This window comes from Phoca vitulina, unplaced genomic scaffold (assembly GCF_004348235.1).
Source record: "Phoca vitulina isolate PV1807 unplaced genomic scaffold, GSC_HSeal_1.0 scaffold2, whole genome shotgun sequence".
NCBI lineage: Eukaryota > Metazoa > Chordata > Mammalia > Carnivora > Phocidae > Phoca > Phoca vitulina.
This window is the reverse complement of record NW_022589705.1, coordinates 8816886-8840623: the sequence shown is the minus strand read 5'-3', so window position 1 is coordinate 8840623 and position 23738 is coordinate 8816886. Positions and strand designations below refer to the sequence as shown.

Below are 23738 nucleotides of genomic sequence, written 5' to 3'. Positions count from 1 at the left end.
GCAGTTCTGTGCCTGAACCGCAAACACCCCGAGGTGACCAAAGCATGTCGTGCCTTTTGTTCTGGAACTCAGTGGCCTCAGAATGTTCTTTCAGAGTATTTGCTTTTCTTCTCAGCAAATTTCTGTTCTGTCCCTATGTTTTGTATCGGCTAGTAAAGGGTATTGGAGAGCAATTACGTGCCCCAGTAAGCTCCTGGCAGGGACAGGGAGGGGTCTGGGGCACTGAGTGTTGGTGGCTGAGGTCTTGAAGGGGAAGCCAGGGCTCAAGGAAATTGCACAGAACATCCAGGAGGGAGAGAGTCAGCTTATGGATGATTGAGGGCTTGTTGCACTTTGCAGCTGACCGGGGATCGGACCTGGAATGCAGGACACTGTCAGTAGGAAGGGAAACAAAGCTGCCTTACCTTCAGAAGCTGGAGGCTGGGGGATCAGCCCCAGAAGTCCAGGCCTGGTGACCTGACTGTGACCATGGCACAAGGCCCAAAGCAGAGGGCCAGGCCCCTGTCTCAGCCCCCCAGGCTGAGTCTTACCTTTTGTGCCCTGCGTTTATCCGCTCTCTGATTCTGGTGGTAAATCCGGCTGAAGTTGGAAACGATCACAGGGACCGGCAGGGCAATGACCAGGACGCCACTCAGGGAGCAGATGGAGCCAAAAATCTTCCCTGCAATTGTCTTGGGCACCATATCTCCATATCTGAGAGAGAGAGAGAGAGAGAGAGAGAGAGAGAGAAACAGGTATGAGGAAGAGGGGTCACTGGGGAAAAAAGCCAGGCTTCCCTGCCCATCACTCACCCATCCATCCACCTATCCATCCATCCACCTATCCATCCATCCACCTATCCATCCATCCATCCATCCTTTCATCCATCCATCCATCCATCCATCCATCCATCCATCCACCTATCCATCCATCCATCCATCCATCCATCCATCCATCCATCCATCCTTTCATCCATCCATCCATCCATACACCTATCCATCCATCCATCCATCCATCCATCCATCCCTTCATTCAACAGTTGTTTGAAGTGCCTACTCCATGCCTACTCTGACCTGGGAGCGAACAAATCAGACAAGATCCCTGCGTTCCCAGAGGCAACCACCTACAAGGGGAAGACCATTAAACAAATAAGGGAACGCATAAAAACACTGACTCGTCGTTATTTCTATGAAGAGAAGAGAGACAGGTGCTATGCCAGGCGGGGGCAGTGTGGCCAAAAACGGCCTCTCTGAGGAGCTGACATTTCAGCTGAGATCTAAAGGTAAAGGATCCAGCAGGCAACACACTTGGGGAAGAGTGTGCCAGGCAGAGCGAACAGAAAGGCAGAGGCCCTGAGGGAGGAGGGAGCGTGGCGGGCTCTGGGCATGACTGCAGGCCTGCTGGTGGGGAGACAGGGGTGGAGGGTAGCTACAAAAGGAGGTCGAGGCCACCCCACAGAGTGTGGATTTTGGGCCAAGTGCCATGAGCAGCCACAGATGCATATTAGGAAGAAAAGCAGCACAATCTCATTTATGTTCATAAAAAAACAAATAATAAACCCACCCTCTATTCACGTGGAGACATAATACACAAAGCCCTTCTGCACGCTTACCTCCCACCAGCTCCATGGACCCTGTGAACTTTGTGTCCTCAGCCCCACTGTGCAGATGCGGGAAGTGAGGCTCACAGGCCGGGGGACTGCTCACGCTGGGGGAGAGGCTGGGATCAAAACCCATTCCTTTTGCTTTCATCTGTTTTCTACCAATCACACCATCTCAGAGGGCAGCCATGAGCTCCAAAACTCAGCCCCCTAAGCCGCGCAGCCACTTTGGGACGGCGCCGGCTCGTCTCAGAGCTCAGAGAGTCTCTCCTAAGTGCTTCCCACCCTGGTGGCTGCCCTGGGGGGACCAGCTGGGCCTGGCTCCTGCTCAGCCCCAGGCAGGCAGGCCAGAGCCTCTCTCCTCCGATCAATAAGGTACTCTCAGCAGTGGTTAAGTGTTTAGCCTCTTCTTTATTGAGATAAATTAAAGGCTTCATTAGGCAAAAGCTGTGATGACTCCTTTGGCCAAAGCCAGAAACACCTTCCCCCGCTCACTCCTCTGTGTGTCTGGAGCAGAAGCAGGGGGAGGAGGACCAGGAATTGCTGCCACGGAAATCTCGAGGCTCAGAGTCCCTTGTCCTGAGGGGACCCAGGTGCCCTGAGGACGCAGAGAAGAAGGAGAAGGGGATAGGGCGGATCTTTTCCAGAGTGTGACGTCCTCCCCTCCTAAGCACCTAAGGGCTCCGTGGACCATATGCCAGCCGTTGACACATATTTGGTGAGTGAATGAGTGACCTCATTTAAGGCTCTCGACACCCTGTGAATTAGGCTCCTCTTCTGCGAACGCTCTTCCTTCTCCTTCGGTGTCTCGGCCCTTTGTCCTGGCCTCAAGCTCTCTCTGTCATGCCACTGACGCCAAGCCCGAGGCTGCTCTTTCGGGGAACGCTGACGTTAGGCTCTCTGGCTCCGCCATGCTGCCCAGGAGGGGCCTCTGGGGGGGTGTGGTCGAGAACCTGGCCTCCAGGCGCAGGCGACCTGGGTTCCAGCCCCACCCAGCTCACCATCAGATCACCGCACGACCTTGGGGGAATGTGACTTTGGGCCTCAGCCTCTCCTTGTCTGTCAAGGGGAGATAGAACGAGTAACCTGGGCCACGGTCCTCTTGCAACACGTGCACCTCCATAAACCATACACACCATTACTTTGACCCAGGCGTCCCGGAAACAGTGGTCTCTGTGGCTGGGAAACTCTAAAAACACAGCTGATTGTGCCATGGGCAACTAATCCCGATGATGAAGGAAAGGGGGGTTGCCCCTGGAGGCAAATGATGTTAGTAGGGATTTTCGGGGATGTGACTGAAAGGTGGACATTGGGTGAAAATGAAGCGTGGCAGGAGAATGTAAGCACAGTGTCAGAAAGCCTCCATTTGGGGGTGATGGCGGCTGGTGAAAAATGCTACGGACCCAGAAAGGTGGTTTTATCCCCTGGAAGAAAGAGTGAGGCGTAGAGCCGAGCCCGCTGCTGGTGCAGAGGGTGTGCTGGTAACAGACGATTGAGCAAAAGCAGGACAGCTCAGCTCCCGTGCGCTCTCTGCCTTCTCCACCCAGAAGAACAGGCTTTATCTTGGAAAGGCTGAGGCAAATGTTGGGGGGAAAGGATGCGGAGCTCGAGGGCGGGGAGGGGCGAGCGGGCGAGCGCCCAGCTGTCTTCAGTGGAGGCACCTCGCAGGCCCACCTGGATCCCACCCCAGGAGACAGGAGGGATGCACAGATGGAGTTGTGGAGCATTGCCCATGACGGCTGAGAAATCATGGCGCGGCGCAGAAACACGGAGAGACTGAAGCCTGCAAACCGCTGTGTTGGTGTTTTTGAACACGGAGGGTGGGGGCGGGGCGGGGGAAGGAAGTCTGGGAAGTCACAGACCAACAGGCTGGGCACCCATCAATTCTGCCATCAAAGTGCTGGCAGAACCTGAGAGCAGATATTAAGCGGACAGCTTGCGAACACTTGGAAAATAAGCCGTATTGCTCACTAGGCACGCGTCTTGCCAAATTAACCTGATTTTTTGTTTTGGAAGGGTTCGCTGGCTGGTGGATCCGGGGACTGCTGCATCATGATCTTAGCAAGATGTGTTCCTGTCCCAGTTCCTCATACCCTTGACAAGCTGGAGGAATGGGTGTGGATGGCAGTGCGGTCAGGAGGGGCTGAACAGACACCTTCGGGCACTTTCCAAAGATGACCAACAGCGGTCCTATGCCAGCAAAGGAAGTTCATGGCTTTCGCGTTAGAAGGCTCTCCTTTAGTGAAAGGGTAAATAAGTAAATGAAATAAAGAATGGATCGAGAGCTCGGTCTCCAGTGGTGTGTTCCAGAATTTCTCTACAACTTATGTAAAGCCAGAGGGAGGCAGCATGGCCTAATGATTGAGAGAGGAGACTGGCGACAGGTCCCAGGTTGATCCCCGGCCCCACATTACTTAGGGGTTAAGTGACCTTGGGAAAGTTATTTAAGTGGAGCCGCTACCCATATAAAATAGGTTTCATATACCTAACTTACAGGGTTGTTGTAATAATTAATGAGATGATTCAGGAGAGGCACTTAATGTTGTCTCTGGGTAAATGTAAATTCTCTATAAATAGCCAGTGCAGTGGGCACCTATGGTTTTGTCTGCTAATGGCCTACCCATCTAGGAACTGTGCCCTCCCCACCATTACGACATAAACTCTGTCCAGAGGAGCTGCCATATTCTTACAAACCCTCCCTTCTGCCCCTGCTCCCACCGGGCACGGTTAACAGGTTCAGAATGAGGCATCTGACTCACGCTGGGCCATGAGCTCCTCTCCTGGATTCATTTGATAACAACTTTACTGACATATAACTTATATATCATACAATTCATCCATTTAAATCATACAATTCAAAATTTTTAAAAAAGATTTTATTTATTTATTTGAGAGAGAGAGAGTACGCATGAGCAGGGGGGAGGGGCAGAAGGAGAAGGAGAAGCAGGCTTCCCACTGAGCAGGGAGCCTGATGTGGGACTCGATCCCAGGACCCTGGGATCATGGCCTGAGCTGAAGGCAGAGACATAACCGACTGAGCCACCCAGGTGCCCACGATTCAATATTTTTCAGTGTATTTACTGAGTTGTGCTACCATCACGACAGTCTAATTTTAGAACATTTTCATCACCTCCACCCCCCAAAAAACCCCACACCCATTAGCAGTGAGGGATCATCCCCCCACCCCCCCACCCCTCAGCCCTAGACCACCACTAAATTACTGTCTGTCTCTATAGATTTCCTTCTTTTGGACATTTCATATCAATGGAATCCTACAATACATGGCCTTCTGTGTCTGCCTTCTTTCACTTAGCATGACGTGCCAAGGCTTCGAGGCTCATCCCTGTTGTAGCAGGGGCCACTATTTCAACCCTTTTGATTGCTGAATAATATCCCATTGTACGGATGTCCCGCAGTTTGCTCTTTCACCCATCCGTTGATGGACGTTTGGGTCCTTTCCACTCTGGGGCTATTACGAATACTTTCTGCTCTGAAGAATCGTGTATGCGTCTTTGTGTGGAAAGATGTTTTCCTTTTTCTAGGAGTCACGTGGCAACTGCGTGTTTAACAGTGTAGGGGACTGCCGAACTGTTTTCTAAAGTGGCTGCACCACGTCGCATTCCCACCAGCACTAAATTAGGGCTCCACTTCCTCCATATGTTCACCAACACTTGTTACTATTTGTCTTTTGAGTCTAGCCATCCTAGTGGGTGGGAAGTGGTTTCTCACTGTGGTTTTGATTTGCATTTCTCCTGCTGGCTACTTATATGGGGCGACGCCTTCCCTCCCCTGAGTGCTACCTTTGTGATGAGACCAATCTCTTCACAGAGGGTTGACCCCAGGCTGTGGTCAGAGAGGGAGCAGGCTGACACGGAGAAAGAGGTGAGAAGTGGAAAAGGGGCTCTGATGGAGTCCGAGTTCCTGTCCTGATTCTGAGGGCCAGCTTTACTGTCGCATTCCCTGTGGCTTAACTGTTCAGTCCTTCTTCTGAGTCTGCGCACCAACAAATTCTTGTTTCTGTTTTAATGTTCTTCCACTCGGATTCCATGATAATAAGGACGATGGTGATGGTGTTGATCAGGGTACTGCTGCTGATGATTATTTTTACAGTTAATTTCCTTTATTGAAGTATAGCTGACATACAATAGCCTATTAGTTTCAGGCATGCATCATAGAGATTCGATATTTTTATACATGACGCAATGATCCCCATGATAAGTGTGGTCGCCATCTGACATGGTACAAAGTTATGACCATATTGACTATTCTCTACGCTGAACATGACATCCCTGTGACTTATTTCTTTCACAACTGGAAGTTTGTACCTCTTAATCCTCTTCATCTATCCCACCTATTTCATCCGTTGGATGCTCTGGTAATCAACAGTTTGTTTCCTTTTTCCATGAGTCTGTTTCTGTTGTGTTTTGTTTGTTCATTTGTTTTGTTTTTTAGATTCCACATTTAAGTGAAATCACACGCTGTCTGCCTTTCTCTGTCTGCTGCTGATTATTTTTAAGCAAGCTCTTCAAATTTCTAAATGACAGCGCTACTATGAATTGAGGTCTTTCAGAGTCAAAAGGATTTTAACAGGTTGTAATCATGGGTGAAACCAGCCAGATTAATTCCAACAAAGATGAATGACAACACCAGCATTTTGATTCAAATAATCAATGACTTGTATAGCTGATGGGAAAAACCAGCTTAAAAGCCATCCATGTTAAAAATCACCAGGGAAATTTAACTTCAACACAGCCACCAGCGTAATGCCCCTGCTAAAAACTATGCCACCGGACTGGACTGATGGGAGTACAGTGCCCAGAAAGGACTGGACTGATGGGCAGGACTGATGGGAGTACAGTGCCCAGAAAGAGGGAGTAGGTGTTTGTACTTGCCCGTTGGGACAGACCACCTCTAGGCTGCTGTGTGGAGTTCGGGGCATTATATATTCTACAGGACATTGATTAACTGGATCACGTCCAGAGAAGGGAGGTTGGGATGGTGAATTGTCTGGAAGTCAATTAGGACCAGGAACATTTGGCCTAAAGAAGAGGGGATGGGGAATGGAAGGGTGGATGGGAATAATGTACGGGAGCCTGCGTGGAGAATTTTATCTGCATTCATGGGTCTCACAGTAACTCCATCCTTAGGAGCATGGAGCCCATGTCCAGAGAGGACAGCGAAGTGTTTAATGCCCTCAAGCAGTGAGGGGCAGAACTGGCTGGGTTAAAGCCCAGGTCAGTTTGTTCCCAGTGCCCTGTTCTGTCCTTCACATCCGGCTCCTTGGGGGGCTGTGGGGGGATGGAGGTGAGGATGGTCGTGGGGAAGGGCTCTGGGCAGTCAGCTGGAGGTCACCCACTTCTCTGCCTCTGACGCCTCAGTGGCAGTGGTTCCACGTAGGTTAAAAGTTTGGACTCAGAGGCAAATCCTGGTCCTGCCACTTGTTAGCTGGGTGACTTTGAGCACGTCACTTAACTTCTTCAACCACGGCACCTGGGATGGATAAAATAATAGTACCTACACTTCACAGGGTTGTTGTGAGAGATTAGTGAGGTCCGATGTGGAAAATGCTCAATTCGGGCACACAGGAAGAACCTTATTGATGTTTATTAAACAAATCTAGGGCCCTGACCACCGGGCCTTCTAGACTGGGCATCAGCAAAAGCCTCCTCGCCGGACTTCTCACTTCTACTCTTGTTCCCTTTTAATTCCCAAAGAACCACATTCTTAAAATGCAAATCCAAGCATGTCCTTCCCCTGCTCAAACTTTAATAAATGTTGGTGGAATATGTGAGTTAATGAATAAAACATACCTTGCAACATTGTTGCAAAGACTACATGCTTGTTACACAGTAAACACTCATTAAAGAGCAGCTAATTATGACTGCAACATCCACCCTGGGCAGTGGCCTTGGCCCCGGGGCCTCCTGGGTCCCACCTGGGCAGGAGCTCTGAGGTGCAGGATCTCTAAGTCCTAATGGCATCTATGGCCTATTTTCTATGTGGAATTTTGAGGAAAGAAAGGGGTGAGAAAAGAAAAAAAGAAAATGTCATGGCCTAGAAAAAAAAATTCAAGCCTTAGCCTTATTTCCTTTTTGTCTTCCTTTTCTCCTGCAAATAAGGCCTCCCTTCCCCCACCCCTCATCCTGGCTCTGAGAGGGGAGGAAAGGAAGGGATGAGAAAAAGCCCCTCCAGGAGGGAGACTCCCAGGGACAGAGGAGCTATGGTGCTCACCCCAGATTTAGGACTCACACCCAGACCTCACCTGGGGCCACCCTGTGGCAGCTGTCTGCCCCTGGACCCCGGGGCGGGGGTGTTGCTCAGGCACTCAGTACCCCTCTGTCCACCCCTCTCTCCCAGCACATTCTCGGTAATCCACAGTGATGGCTGGGCTGTGGCAAGAACAGGGAAGCTTACCCTCCTAATATGGAAGGCTAATTAATTTGTATTAGGGTGTAGGGATAATTAAACTTTTTATCTGAACTTAAGCTGCACAAACCACCCGCCTTGTACAATTAATTGCTGCCTTCATTTCCTCGTCCAGGTGCTGAGAGATGAGTGGGAGCCAAGCTCCCTGGTCTGATTCCGCCTGCCTCTCAGGCAGGGGCGAGGCTTCACATCTGGCAGGGAGTCCCTTCTTTTTTTTTAATTTTTTTTTTTTAAGATTTTATTTATTTGCGAGAGAGAGAATGAGAGAGAGCATGAGAGGGAGGAGGGTCAGAAGGAGAAGCAGACTCCCTGCTGAGCAGGGAGCCCGATGCGGGACTCGATCCTGGGACTCCAGGATCACGACCTGAGCCGAAGGCAGTCGCTTAACCAACTGAGCCACCCAGGCGCCCAGGGAGTCCCTTCTTTACTGAAGGCCAGACACTGCCCGTTCGGGGCCCAGCTGCTGGGAGCTCCGCCAAAGAGACGTGTCCTTGATGAGTTCCCGCAAAGGGGACGTCTCCACCTCAGGGCACACCCGCTCCTGCACCCACCTTCTCCACGGGGAGGCCCCTGAACTTGGCTTCCTCCTCTGCTTCCAGACCCTTGGGACTGGGGATGCAGACGGGGGATGGAAGCTGCCCTGTGGGGACACATGTTCTCAGAGCAGGCTGGGCACCATGGCAAGTTCCAGGGACTCAGACCCCTGTGGTCACCTCCTTGTCCAGGGCAAAGGACAATGGCAGACTACCCTGGGGGACACTAGAACACCAGCCTGGCTGATGAGTTCATCCCTTCACAAACCTCTGGTCAGCCTCTTTTCATGTCCAGATCCCCTCCCATGGAGTAGGACTGCTGTAACTGTTTTTCTTTCTTTTATTTGAGCTCTTATGTCATGCCAAGTACTGCAAATACATGATCTCTCTCCTTCCAGCAATCCTAAGAAATAGATGCAATTATTATGCCCATTTTCCTGATGAGGAAACTGAAGCACAGAGTGGTTAAGTAATATGCCCAAGGTCACTTGGCTAGCCAGGGGCAGAACCAGGTCTCTTAAACTCCAAAGTCCCTACACATAACTACTAGTCCCTATAGCCCAAAGCCATGGTCCCTGAGGAGCCAACATGGCGGGCAGAAGTCTCGTTAGAGAGCAAGGGGGGCCCTTCAGAGCTGATTGCATCTACGGCAGCTGCCTAGCCATACCCCTACGAATGACTTTAGCCCTATGCTCTCGATATTCAAGGAGGGGGACTTGGAAAATCAAATGAAAGCCTCATGTCACTATTCTTTTCTACCCCATGCCTCTTCCCCCATCCCCAACCCCCTAAAAAAATCAACCCACATCTCTGGTCGTGTTCCTGCAGCCAGGCACTCTCCTGGGTTCACCCGCAAAGTGGCCCCAGTGGTGAGCCAGGAGCCAAAAGGATGGGTTGGCATTTGGAACCTCAAGTTTCCTCAGAAGACCCCATCTGGGGGTGGACCCGGAGGGGAGAACTGAGGCTCAGAGCAGGAGAACCTAATAATAATCACAGTAACAATTCACTAATAGTCTATTTTTATTAACATCAATATGCACCATTTGATCTTCCTAACAACCTTACGAGGTATCATTAGCCCCATTTTTGAGGAAACCGCAGCTGGGAGAGGCAGAGTAGAATGCACAGGGTCATCTGCTTGGCCAGGCCAGAGTGTCAGCCTCATGTGACTTCCGAATACCCTGCGCGTTGTGTTTGTTCCACACACACCCAAACCTGCACGGGCCCACGCGTTTCCACCTCTGTCCCTCTGGATCGATTGAGTCATCAAACGCCTGCTGGCTGTTTACCCTGTGTCCCTACCTTTGCTAGTGCCGGGGATTCAAAGCTAAATAGACAGGCATGTCCCCTGAGCTTACGATCTCAGGGGGAACAGACAAGTAAATCCCGACGGCGGTTCAAGGTCGTAATGCTACACGAAGAATGTCCGCAGGCTGTGTTGAGGAAGTAAAGCCTGCTGGACTCGGTCACTGGCTCCGTGTGAGGGTGGACAGAAGGGAGGAACCTAGGGGGGCACTCGGGCAAGCTCTGCGTGGGTCTGCAGCCAAGCTCCCACCGGTCCCTTCCTCCCGCTGCTGCTTCCTGAACTTGCCTGAGCTCCCACCTGCTACGGGCTCCTCGGTGACTGCAAGCCTTCCACGAGGCCCTTCCCTCTGCTGGAAAGGATTCTCTCTCTCTCTTTCCCAGGCGATGGCTACTCATCTTTCCAGATGCTGCTCAAATGACACCTCCCTTAGCAGCCCTCCCTCCCCCCGCCACAGTATCACTCATTCCTCTGTCTTTCCACCTCCATCAGAACATTTACTCCTCCATGCAGAAACACACCCCCAGAAATGGCTGTTTTCCCCATTTCCATGAGTGCGGTCTGAGCACAGGGCTCTCTGTCTCTGCGTCCCTGGTGCCTGGCACTCGGCATGATGCATAGTAGGGATGCAAGAGTTCAGAGGGAGTAAGCAAAAGTAGCCACTCTGGTGTGTGTTCCACGGACTGGACCGGACCCCTGGGACTGGCTCCTTCTGGAATCAGACCTCAAGCTCCAGGAGGGGAGAGGCTGCATCCTCAGTACCTAGAACCGTACCTGACACATGATGGGCACTCAGGATATTTGTTGAATGAGTGAATGAACTATAAACAGATTTAGCAATGGAACTGCTGACTCTAGCAGACGAGATCATCAGGGAACCCTTCTGCTGCAAAACAGCTAAATCCGGAATAAAATATACTTTCTGATGCATTGCTGGGTTCACGTGCAGTAGGGGAAATCCATGTTACCCCCAATAAAAAGGGACAAACCCCAGGGGGAAATCACAGCTGGGAGGAGGGAGCAGTAAGCAGAGGAAGGAACATGGTAGCCCTGAGCACCTATGCCGACAGCAGCTGGTGAGTTGTGACCTGTCACCGGACCCTGAACCTTAGGGAAAGGAACTCCCAGGGTCTTCAAGTGAAGCCAGGCCCCGCACATGGGCTAAAGTGCTCCCAAGATGGTCGAGCTACCTAGCTTCCGGGAAAACCCGATTTAAGCCCTATCCAGAGGAAAACACCCTTAACCCTGGTCTTCAGGATTCCCACAGATTAAGATCACGTAAATATGAGTTTGCTTAAAAAAAACAAATCGTAAAGAAGCAAGGAACTGTGAATCAGTCAACAGAAAGAAACCAATAATAGATTTAGGTACTCCTCCCCACCCCCCAAGAACTCCAGACACTGAAACTGATGGACACAGAAGACTTCTGTATGAAATGGTTTTCTGAAATAAAGGATGGAATCACAAAGATGAGCCGGCAATAGGACACTATCAGAAATCATCGGGCACACGTGAAAAAGAACCAAGTGGGGTTTCTGGAAATGAAAAAATTAAACGCTGAGGTTAATTATGACTGAAATCAATAGCTTATCCTTCATGGGTTCAGCCTTTGGAGCAGACCTCCACTTCCCAGTCTCATCCTTGAAGACCCTCATGCGGGCACCTTGTCCCTAAGCCCTCGTCCCCGAGTCTGTCCATATCACGACAGGTAGGAGGGCAGCGAAGACCGTGGAGCTGCCCACAACAGCCATGTCATCAAGAGAGGCCACCACTGAAGTCATGTCTCAGTGCTGAATGGGGCTTGCTTCCGGTACAGACCCAATCCCTTTTGCTCTCACGGCTCCCAGGAAAGACACAACGGCATGGGCGAGTATGGAGAGGATAAGCAGACGGCAAAATCAAGACAGCAACCCAGTGTTAGAACTAGACAGGAACAGTGCCAACCAGCCAGCCAGCCACCTTCGTGTAAAAACCAGGGAAGGAGATGTAATCGCATTCACTGCTGGTCTCCTGTCAATGGGAAAATAGTCAAACGAAAACTGGGATTTGGTTATATCTGGGGATACTTCCTATACGCCCCCTCAGCTGTTCCCTGTGCTCTGAATGGGCTTGTTCCCAGCGTGGTCTGCAGGGTCACGTGTCCAGAAGGAAGAAGTGGAAGGGCTGGGGTCCTGGAGACCGTGAAAGCACCCGTCCCTGGCTGGACCAGGCCCTGGATCTGGAGAGGGCACATAGGCTCTGGTCTGGGGCACCCGGGGGCCACGAGTCACACTGGCACGTCCAAAGTCCCGGCCCCGATATCGACTGGCATGCTCTTCTGGAAACTGGGCCTTGCTCAGCCATTCTCCCCAGCCTCAGCCCCCAGGACACTTGTCCCCATTTACCCCCTCTGCACTCTCAGGAGTAGAGGTTGACAAGCAGGAGCCATGAGGAACAACACACATGTCTGGTCCAAGCCCGGTGCTCCCTCAGAGACCTCGTCCCGCAGGCTTGCGTCATCTGCTTCTCTTTCTCCATATGTTCCTTACAACAGTCCCTCTCCCTGGGGCAGCTGCTCGGCCTTCTGCTACCCCCGGCGGGGAAGAGCTACCTCAACTACAAAGTGGAGCACGACAGGCCATGGCAAGCCTTTGGTGAGTGCCAGAGTGGGCACGTGTCGCAGAAGGCGTGGGCGGGATTCTGGGAGAGAGAGGGAAGGGCCCAGAAGGTCTGTACAGCGAAGGTGGGGGTGTGGCCAGGGTCAGACACCAGGTGGCGCACCAAAGCGGGGGAATGGAGCAATGAGGTCAACTTACTGCTGATGGGGACCTTCTCTGGAGGTGGTGCTTGCTTCTGCTAGCATAGCTCGTTCTCGTGTAGCTGCAGCTGGGACGGTGGGGAGTGGGCAAGAGGCGAGCACCGCAGGGCTGACAGGAGTCTTGGCCCCAGACCCCAACAGGTTGAGGGGCTAAGCGATGTGGCCCCTGGACCCTGTATATGGCCACCGGGTGTCCCCACTCGTCCCAGCCCGGCCGCACTGCCCAGAAGGTAAACTGAGTCCGCTCCAGCGGCCCCTCCCCTCTACGCTGTACTGTCCAGGGCTGCTTTCCCTCATCCTGGGGGCTGTCCCTCCCCTCCTCACCCACCCCACCCTCCAAGGACCGGGAGGTGTTCTCCCTTTTCCAGTAGGTCTTATCCAAACTGCACTTGGTCCCCACTGTCTCAGAGTCTCAGGTGGCACGGGAGTCCTCCCCACGGTGGCCTTCCTCACCTGCTGGGGACCTCCCCTGCACAGGCTTTGGAGTCAGACAGACCTTCGCTTCAGTCCTTGCTCTTTCTACTCAGCTAAGACCTCAGGCAACCATGAGCTTCCTCAGTTTACTCATCTGACAACTGGCATAACAACAAGCTCCCTCGCAGGGTTGTTCGGAAAGTCAGTCCCTAAAAGCTCTTTATAAACTGTTATAACTAGTTGTATATATAGTTTATAGTTACCACATGTATGTAAACTATAGTTATCCACACATATGTAACTAGTTATAATTACATAACCATGAATAACGAGTCGTAACTCAGCTCTACCTGAGAGCTTAGTCATCCTTCTGCAAGAAACAATCTGGGTCACGGCTGGACTCCTCACGTTGTCAGTTTACCTATAACTTGTCCCTGTAAGTCCCGGTCCTGCCGTGGGAGCCACAGAGTCTGTCTGTCCCTCTGCCGGCACGACAGCCCTCCTCCGAGCTCCCAAGTCATGCTGTGGCTCCCCATTTCATTTGGCCTGCGCTGGAGGTCACTGTCCCACACCTGCCTTGTGCTCTTGTCCCCGGCAGGCCCCAGGTGCGAGAGAACGCAGGTGCCTTGTGAACCTCATGTCACTGTCATGAAGATGGGGTCTCTCCCTTGTGTGTCATCTCATGCAGGTGCCCCACGGACTGGCCGCGGGATGTGCAGAGGGACTGTTGCGATGCTAGCCTAGACTCAGACTTCGTTTCTACGGCAGGTTTCCCCTGGAGACTGTAGCGGAACGAAATCCCTGGGTCTCCCAAGACGCTTAACTATTACCTCTAACCTCTCAGGCACTTAAAGTCCTGTTCCAGGGCCTGCGGCCAATTTCACGGTTCTGCCGAGCTGTGGAAAACCCAGAAGAATCCTTTGGCATCGTACACGCGGCCAGCCCGGGGCTCAGCGCTTCTGGGTCTGGTCTGATGCAGCTCCCTATGTTCGCTGAGCCTTGATCACACCCCTGACCTGTTTCTTTTGCTTTGGAAGGTGGGAATGAGCTGTGGGCTGGGCTCTGTCTTGCCTGACCCCACTTGAGGCGGCGGGGGAAGGAAAGGGTGAGGAGGCCGCCCCCCCCACCCCCAGCTCTCAGGAGGTGCCTGGCCTTCCACGCCTGCCTGGAAGGAAAGGAGCCTGGCCTCTGGCCTCCGTCTGTAGTCTCTGTCTCAGAGCTGTTGCCTCTCTCTCTCTCTCTCAGCCTCCACTTGCGGTGAGATGCCTCTTGGTGGCATCTCGAACAGCCCCTCCCTGTACGTACCAGCCTGTCTGCCCTCTGCCCTCACCCCTGCCTGTCTCTCCTGCTAGCCAGTGACAGCAGGGGCTCTGCCGGCCCGGGCCACCCCTGCTCCCTCAGGACCCACCACACTGCCTGCCAGGTAGTGGGCTCATCACAGGGTTGGTGAAGAAATGGATGTTTCCCTGCTTCTCTTTTAGGCTCTGCCTCTTTTGGACCCATATGTCCAAGCTGTTCCAGCCAGGCCTTGCCTGGGCTGAGGTCTGCCAGGAACAGGAACGATAGTCTTGGGGGCGGTTAGAGGTGGTCCTTGGGGCTGCTGGTTGAACATGCGTGTGCGCATGCTCGTGTGGGTGTAAAATAGCATTCCCCACCCCAGATGGACACATCGCTTCCCCCTCACCCCTAGGAGGAATACTCGGACATTCACCACCACCCATGCGCTCAAGCCAGGTCAGAGCGGGGAGAAACCTCAAATATCGTATGTTCCACGTGTATCAAAGAGTTTATGGGCGAAATGACACATATCTGGAATTTGCCTTAAAATACTCCAAGAACAAGATGAAGCCAGGTGGGTAGGTTCATGGGGCTTCACTGACCACTTCCTACTTTTGTACATGCTTGAGATTTTCCATAATAAAAAGTTCGAAAAAAAAAAAAAACTTAGTTAAAAGAAGAAACATCTACTCCAACCCCTTCATTCTCCGAGATGTCGGAAGCCACTGCTCATTTTTCATGTATGACCAACAGCCCTGCAAAATCTCTTGTTGTTACTTTAATGTTTCATGGGAGGGTGGGGTTTGTGTTGCCAACTAGATACTTGCTTCTTGAGGGCAGGACTCTGTTCTTTGCTCTTTGGGGTCCTCCCATAGAGCTTAAAACGGGGCTGGGCCACTTGGAAAGTACTCAGTAAACACCTGATGGCAGGAGATGCCCAGCCCTCGGCCCTTGGGCCAAGGCCTCCTTCATATCCCCATGTCCTTGGCATGTCACTCCTTCTCCACCTTCACTCCATCCCAGCTCCTCTCTGGCTTTGGCCAAGATGACGGGGGATGCTTTGGGCAAGGGCTCCCCTGTTTCCGTGGAAATCAGAGCCTTCCGTCTTCCCTGGCAGCATGCTCTCTGGGCTGTCAATATTTAATTTAAGTAGATCTGAATGGAGGGAGGCTCGTGGGCTTGGGCCCTGCATCTCCCAGACTCCCCTAAACCCCAATGTGACTGCACACATATTGCATTACAATGGAGCCTCTGTATTCTGGACCCTCCCTTTAGAACATTTCTGCCCTGTGCCCTTCAATTCACCTTCGGAGGTGTGGGCTCAGTGGGGCTTCGGCTGCAGGGGAGGGGACATGCTGGCTAGTCCCATGGCTCTGCATGGCTCCCCTGGTGGGCAGCCTCTGTGGGAAACACAGGTGCCCCCAAGTGAGGGCGATGGGGCAGGAGGATGTGAGCAGTGCCAGCATATGAAGGCTTACCATGCGCCAGGCCCTGGCCCCAGGACTTTGTGAGCCTTCACGTATTTAATTCCCCCAACGACCCCAGGACAGGGGCTGTGATGATCCCCACTTTGCAGATTAGGAGACTGAGGCTCAGCAAGGTGAAGTGACAAATCCCCAAATCACACAGGGGATAGACAGCCGAGCTGGAATTCGTGCCCATGCTCTTGAGCACTACCTTGCAGTGAGGGAAGGATGCTGGACCCAGAACACACGGCCCAGGCAACCGGGCTCTGACAAGGCTGCCCTGCCCCCCTTGTCCCCCGCCTCCCCGCCCTGCACCTGCCTGCCCTGCCCTCTACTGTGGCCCCTTGAGGGCCCCTGCACCCGGCTGATGGGCCAGGCGAGCCTGCTGCAGGGCGAGGGTGTATCAGATAAAGGGCAGAGGGCTTCTCGGCTACAAAGCAGAACCGGGTGGCATAAGGCAAGGGCGGCCCGAGTGACACGCAGGGCTTATTTATGTGCTTTGTCTTCATCAAAGGGCCTCTTTAAAAATGACTCAATCGACTATTAATCTTGATGAAACATCAACCCCAAGGAGGGGGGGGAGCATTAGAAAATCTGCAAGAGGAAAATGTGTGCGTCTCAGCCTCGGCCCCCTGGAGAAGGGACGCATGGGGACGCTGCGGGGAGGAAATCTTCCAGGGCCTGACAAAGAGCCACGGCTATAACCTGGGCATGCACCCAGAGCCAGGCTGGTCCCCTGGTCCCCTACCCCTGCCCTGACCAGCTTCCCAGCCCGCCCTCCCTGTCTCCTGGCTGGTGGGGTCCCCACTGACTGAGCCCCGTCACAGCCAGACTGACACACACCCTCTGTGTGGTAATGAGCCTCCTGTGTGGATGGTGTGGAAATTAATCTTAGAAATACTACCAAGTGCAAAAGGAAAGTCCTCGAGGGGCATAAATCTACTCCCTTTAAAAAGCTTGGCTCAGCAGAGGCCTTCAGGTTTAGGGAGAAAGCAAACTTGACTCGAGAGCGAGATTTGAGCTGGGAGGGGAGGGAGGCCGAGGGTTCAGTCTGCTGTTGTGCTCGGCTCCGGGTGTGCTGGCTCGGATTCCCCCTGCTGCTGCAGACAAAAATGCAGCAACTGGCTTGTGGGGGGAAAGTAATTACAGAATGTGTTTATGTTTTCATAAACTCAGAGGTCTGGGACCAGAGTGTTCTGGAAAGGCTGCTGGGTGACTTCCCGGTGGCAGGAGAAGGATGAGGAGGCAGGAAGGGAAGAGAGGAAGGTGGGTGAGCAAGCACCGTGGAGTCCCCGTTAGGCCTCATCTGAAATGCCCCCTCTGGCCTTCCTCGCGGGCCCTTCCCCTGTGCAAGCCCAGTCCCCCCATCGGGCATTCTCTTTGGGGGGCCCATCTGCTCCAACTGGGGTGCTCGCCTGCCTCCTGTGGGGAGCAGCTGTCTCCCCGGGAACAGGGTTCCCCAAGGGGGCACAGGGATCCCCGCTCCAGTGGACAAGCTGCCTGCCATTTCCACTTGGGGATTTTTCTTCTGACACAGACGCTCGGCTCTGTGGATGCAGCTGCTCATGGGACTCCCTGCCTGGCTCTCCCATTTTCCTGAGCCTTTCATGGACACCTTAAATAGCGTTCCCCTCCTCTTTTCCCTTTCCCAAGTGTGGAAGAGTGAGCAAACTATGGGCCCGGGGCTCAGAACAGTCTGGATTCAACTCTCGTATCCTCCACTCGGGGACCACTTGACTTGGACAGTTTCCGACCCTCATTTTCTTATCTGTAAAATGAGAATGTTACTATCTGTTCATCTGACCCGATCACCGTAAGGGAAAATGAGAGAAGGGACATCTGCTTCCAGGAACAGAACGCTAACAATTTGAATAAACCTCTCTGCTGAGGGCCAATACAAAAGCTGGATGAAATACCGCGAACATCTTAGATCATCAATGAGGAAGCATTGGGCCATAACCTCTAAGGTGAGAGCTCAGAGCGGTGAGCCCAGTACTTGACACCACCCTGGTCTTTGAAAAATAAATTAATCCACAAGTCACAAGTGTGAAAAAGAAGTGACAAAAATGAGGTGCGGATTTCGCAGTATCCCCTCTCCCCTCCAAGGTGGGAAGCCTGAGTAAATACTCTCCACCTCTCTCAAAGTCGGGGTCCTGCAGAGCTTCACCCGTGGGATAAAGATGAACTGAAAGTAATATTCCTTCCTATGAACATGTGGCCTTGAATTTGGGTCCAGGAATCCAGACTAAGGGGGTCCTGAATGGGCAGCATTCCCAAGTGTCTGGCAGAAGCAAACTAGAATCTTCTCTGCAGGAAGACTGCTCTCATCCTAAGCTATGGATTATTCCTTCAAACGATATTTCCATACATTGTCCAGCACAGAGTCAAAGAACACAGGGAAAGATGACACCATGAGTGAGAACCAGAAGAAATAACAGATAAGAAAGAGAGGCACGTACCCTTGAAATATTGGGATTATCACCCACAGACAGCTATGTTTACAATTCAAAGAAATAAAAGGCAAGCTTGAGAATTTTGCCAGGGCGTGGAAACTAAAAAGCAGATCTAACACTTTTGAAGAAATCTAAATAGAAACTTTAGAACTAAAAAAACACAACAATCAAAACTAAGGACTTGATGGGTGGAATTGAGTGTAGATTAAGCACAGCTGAAGAGAAAATCATTGCGCTGCAAGTTGGAAGGAACTATCCAGAACGGAGCACACAGGAACAGATGAGAAAGTATTTGTGCCTTGTTCCAAGCCTGACATATAGATGAAGGAACTCGATAAGTGTTCATTTCTTTCCTTTTCCTCTTTCGAGTACTAAAAAATATTTCTTATTTCAGGAAACCTTTTGTGATTCATCTGGCCTGACATCCATCACTCCATTATGCTGAATTTTCTCAGCACCTTTGTACTTGTTTATTCATATTAACAGGAACTCATTTATTTCTTGAGATCAATGAATGCAAAATTAGAGTCACACCCAAAACTCTGTCCCTTGGTTAAAACTTTCCTAATATGCAAACCCATTCTTCCTCTTTGCCATGATGATGTATCAATGCAAGGACTTCCTTATTGCGGCTCGTGTTCCAGGGAAGAGGAGTCTGTTGCATTCCAGAATAGGGTCTGCTTCCTGAACCCATTCTCCCATCGGTGATGGGTTGAGGCAACAGCCAACCAAGAGCTGCTACAAATACTTCCGGGTTCAGGGTCACCAGGGAACATGCACAGGCTCTCCTAAGCTTTCCTCTTCCAGCACATCTTCCGGTCTAAGGCAATTCTGGAGGTTCTGATGAGTCAAGCTGGTGAGTGAGAGGGGCTACTGATCGTCATTAATGAGACCAGCGAAATCACCAGCCTCAATGAGGACACTGTCAACTCTGCAAGCAGTACGTCTGTTCCACAGCCCCCAGCTGTCCAGGGCCTTTGAAATTCATAAGCAGGCCTTGCCAGAGATGCACATTGCCTTAGTGTCCGCCCTTCATTTCCAAGCGCTGGAACAAGAGGGATCGGGATGCCCTGAACAATCCCATCCCCACCCCCGATCTGGGTCCTGTCAGACTCCTGGCCTCGAGGACACGAGCAGACAGAACTGAGGCAGAACCAGGGCCAATGGCTGTCTCCCCTTCCATGGGCTTGAAGTGTAAGGGAGAAGGGCTGGGACTGGCTCTGGGAGGAGAGAGAGAAAGGTGCTGGGCTGAGCTGAGTTGGGGAAAGGCTGGCTGGCGGGGGGGGGGGGGGGGGCTGGGCGGGGGTTGGGGGGTGGGTGCAGGGCTACTGTAGCAGGTGGGGCTCAGAGGCCAGGGAGTTGCTCCATGTAGGCAACACGGAGAAACATTGTGTTTTGATTAGTAAGAGCCTGAGGGAACTACAGAATCCGAAGCCCTGGCCTCACCTGTTCTGTTTCAATAGCTGAAAATTATTTTTCCGCACTTAGAAAAAATTGCATCACATTTCCTCTGTGGTGTGTGTGTACGTGTGTGTGTGTGTGTGTGTGTGAGCACACACCCACATGCATTTGATCAAGGGTTCACCAAGAACAAGGGCAGGCGGCTCAGTTTAAACAATACTGGTTGAGGGGCGCCTGGGTGGCTCAGCCGTTAAGGGTCTGCCTTCAGCTCAGATCATGATCCCAGGGTCCTGGGATTGAGTCCTGCATCGGGCTCCCTGCTCAGCAGGAGGCCTGCTTCTCCCTCTCCAACTCCCCCTGCTTGTGTTCCCTCTCTCACTGTGTCTCTGTCAATTAAATAAATAAAATCTTTGAAAAAAATAAAAAACAATACTGGTTGATGACCTTTGCATGCCTGGCACTCCAGAGAGCTGGGGACTCCAAGTGATCAAAAGGGGTCCCCAGCCTGCTCCCCGGATATCCAGGGGCTCAAGAGAGACACAGGCCCTCCTGAGGGCACCTTGCTGTGCCCGGCCTGCTCTGGGGCTCTCTTCATTCACCGACTGATATCTGATCTGGCCAAAATGGTTTTTCATAGCCCCTCCTGGGCTCCCAAGGCAACACCGGAAATTTCAAGTAAAAAGCAGCTTCCTGGTCCAGCACTGCCAGTGTGGACAGGAAATTACTGAGACCAAGGATGGATGAGCTTCTTGGGCTCTTGCCTGCCCCTTCTGCCCCTGATCGGGGAGCAGACATCCAAGGGGTCAGTATGGGAGGGGCCTTCAGAATCGACATGAGGCTCTATCCTGAATAGACTAGGGGATGCTATGTCTCTTGCTAAACCCTACTCCCCACCAGCTTTTATTTCCTTCTGATTTGGGGCTGGGTTAGGTCCTAGACCCAGTGACTATTTAATCTCTGTCTTATAGAATGGGCTTTCACCTTGCTGGAGAAGGGTAGGGTCTTCAGGCTGAGACCAAATACCTTGAGAGGAGCGGCTCCCGGTTGCCTCGGGACCCATGGGGGCAGAGGAAGGAGCCATGCTCTGGGCTCCATTCACCTACTTTGTCCCAAGGCTACAGCCAATGGTCTGTGCTGGGCACAGGCTGACGGGCCCTGAACTTCTCCCCACGCGTCCATCTTGGCTGGAGAGACGGCAGGTGTCTGAGAACCATCCGCTTCTCTTCTCAGTGATGATCCATCGCCAATTAGCTGAGCCCAGGAAGGTGGAAAACGCCTCTCTCTGGCCCCGGAGCTAACAGCAAATGCAGTGTTTCTTGTCGACATCTCTGCAAAGGGGGAGGACAGGATAACCTCCCAGGACCTCGGGAACTGGTCTGCGGCTGTCAGCCCAAGGCTTTCATAACAGAAATGGCAAAGGAACACTCCACTGAGTGGCTGAACATGAGAGAAAACTCGGCTATAGCTTTTCCAGACTGTGTCTGGAGCTCTGCGTGTGTGTGTGTGTGTGTGTGTGTGTGTGTGTGTGTGTGTGTGCAGAAAGAAGGGACTCTCTCTGGGGTCTAACAGATTGGGGTCTTTGCTGTGAAGGGTGGTGGCAGCAGTGAAAGGAGGCAGGCTAATAACTGGGGGCTAACATAATTGGTGTCACACGTACACTCCTTCCAGTCCCTGCTTGTCGCTCCCTCCAGCTGCCTGGGTCTCTGGTGGGGTGACTCACGCAGCCGGCTGGGCGGGGACACCTTCCCCACACCACAATCAATAGTCAATTTAAGCAGATCTTATCTGTGTAAGACTGTTGAGTGAGGGAGCAGGGATCGAGGTGGTGCCATTCGAGAGGGGGGCCTGGTTCTGCGGCTCTCCTGCAATGGGAATTTCCGCTTTACTTCCCCCATTGGCTCCGTCGGTGTGGTGACCCTTGTGTCACTTGCACACCAGAGGAAAAGGGGACTCATGCTCACCGAATGGGGCCACAATGCACCAGATCGAGGCCAGGCGTTTATCAGATACATTGTTCCACTGGCCGTGGCATGATCAGAACGGGACAAAAGATGCCAAGGAATCTGGACAAAGCCAGGAAACACTATATAAATACAGGAGCTGATATATCTTCTGTTCACTGCTCAAACCCAGGCAGCCCTGAGGTGCCTGGCATAGAGCAGGTGCTCAAGTAATACGCTGAATGCACGAACCCTGGGTTACCTGGGCGGTGTCACCGTCGCGCTACCTGGGTATGGGGCTTGGCGAAGGGCGGAGAGGGAAATGAGGGCGAGCCGGCCCACGGGGCTTGAGCATGTGTTTCTGGGTCCTGGGTGAATGCTGCCTTGGGATTCCCGGGCCGCTGCGCACTCTGGACCGTCCTGCTCGGGATGGACAGTCTGCACCTCGGCCTTCTCCGTCCGTGCCCAGCAGTCCCAGCTGCAGAGGACTAGGGCTTGATTGTTTTTAGAAATCAATCAGCTCCATTAAGGTATGACTAAAGTTCTATTTTAAACTTCCCTTGGAGAGATATTACTCACCGGGAATAGGTGAGTAACACTGGCCTTCTTTGAGAGGTTGGGGCCTAGAGAATTGAGACTTAGGCATCTCTTGTCCTCCCCCGCCCAGCTGCCTGGTCCCTGGGCCTTGCACAGAGTGATTCCAACACAGGGGGAAGCAGCGCGGGGCGAAGTGGGGCTTAAGAACACGCAGGATGGACTCTACTCTGCCACTTGCAGCATCACCTGGGGCCAGTCTCTCTGACTTTCTCTTCTGAAAAAAACTGACGTTAATTCCTGGGTGGGGTGATGCTCCTCTGGGGCTGGTGCCTGGTAAATTCTGGGTGAGCAGCGGCTGTGCTGGGCTGGAGGGGGGGACTGTCCAGTTGACCTTCGCCAACAGCAGGGATGAGGAAGGAAGGGGATGGCAAGACCATCTCCCTGGCTCCACTGGGCACACTGGAGGAGCTGGCTTTCACACCCCTAGGGTCAGCTACTCAGTTGGTTTTGCCCCTATGCCAAGTGGCCCAGTGTACCACCCTTGCACCAGAAAGGACATCAGGGTCCCTGGGCACCGACCACCATCCAAGATGGAGCAGGCGGAGGGCTTTGGTGCTGAGGGTCCGTGTTAAGGCACAATCAGACTGCAGTGTGGCTTTCCTCCAGGGCCAGCCAGGGCAGGATCCCCCCACCAAGTAGGCAATCCATAAAAATAAGCACATGGCACATTTATTGAGTGCTTACTGTATGCCCTGTACTATGCTAGCGCTTTCTTCACTTGGACTTTTCACATTTTAATCTGTACAAGGGCTCAACCAAGAAGGTTCTCTTAATCATCCCCATTTCACACAGAGTGAAACTAGGGCTCGTTTGTGTAAGGGCTTCACTGAGGTCACCAGCTTGTGAGCAGTAGGACTGGCCTCAAACCCAGTCCTGCTTCACTCAGTATCTGCACCAAAGCCCCACCGCACCGGCTGCTGGGCACAGGCTAGCCCAGGCCTACATGCCCATCTCTTGGCTTTCTCTTGTTCGGCTGCTGGGGGCATATGGAAAGGTCTTCTCCTAGCATCCTGGGAGAAGCTCAGCCCCACCGGGACATGGCCCGCCACCTAGAACCGTGGTGCCAGGGGCAGCTGGTTCAGGCTCCTAGGTGATGGAACCCCAGGCTCTGGGAAGCCAGCTGGAGAAGAGCAGGGGGAGCTCCACTGAAGGCCCACTGGGTGGGCAGGGGGAGGAGTTCATGCAGGGGCCACCGGGGGCCCCAGATTACCCTCTGAACCCTAGCGAGGATTAGAAGCCTGCAGTTCTGGTGCCAGCCCCATCAGACCACAGTCCCTCAAAGAAATGCACAATCCAATTTAATTTCCCTTTAGGAAATTACGTATTTTTAAAAAATACATGAAGGGTCGGAAGGGAGCCATGGCAACGAGGAGGCTGAGCATCGGAGCCATGGCCGAGCCTTTGCTCCCTGGGCCGGGGCATCTGGTCACCCAGGTCAGACCTCTTGACCGCCTTCACATCACAGCACATGTGCAAAATGTCATCGGTGTCCGGGACACCGGGGTCAGCCGGGGCAGAGCCATCTGTAGCCAGGGGCTAGCAGCCCGAGGC

The 23738-nt window shown here is 52.6% G+C and overlaps 1 protein-coding gene across 4 annotated transcripts in view; it reads right to left on the bottom strand.

Annotated features, from left to right (window-relative positions):
- Positions 1-23738, bottom strand: part of KCND3 (potassium voltage-gated channel subfamily D member 3) — a 214430-nt gene that overhangs the window by 14864 nt on the left and 175828 nt on the right. For all 4 annotated transcript variants that reach the window (XM_032421517.1, XM_032421500.1, XM_032421526.1 and 1 more), the window contains exon 3: positions 531-693. In XM_032421517.1, the coding sequence (XP_032277408.1) occupies positions 531-693 (163 nt within the window). The remainder of the gene's footprint in view (positions 1-530; positions 694-23738) is intronic.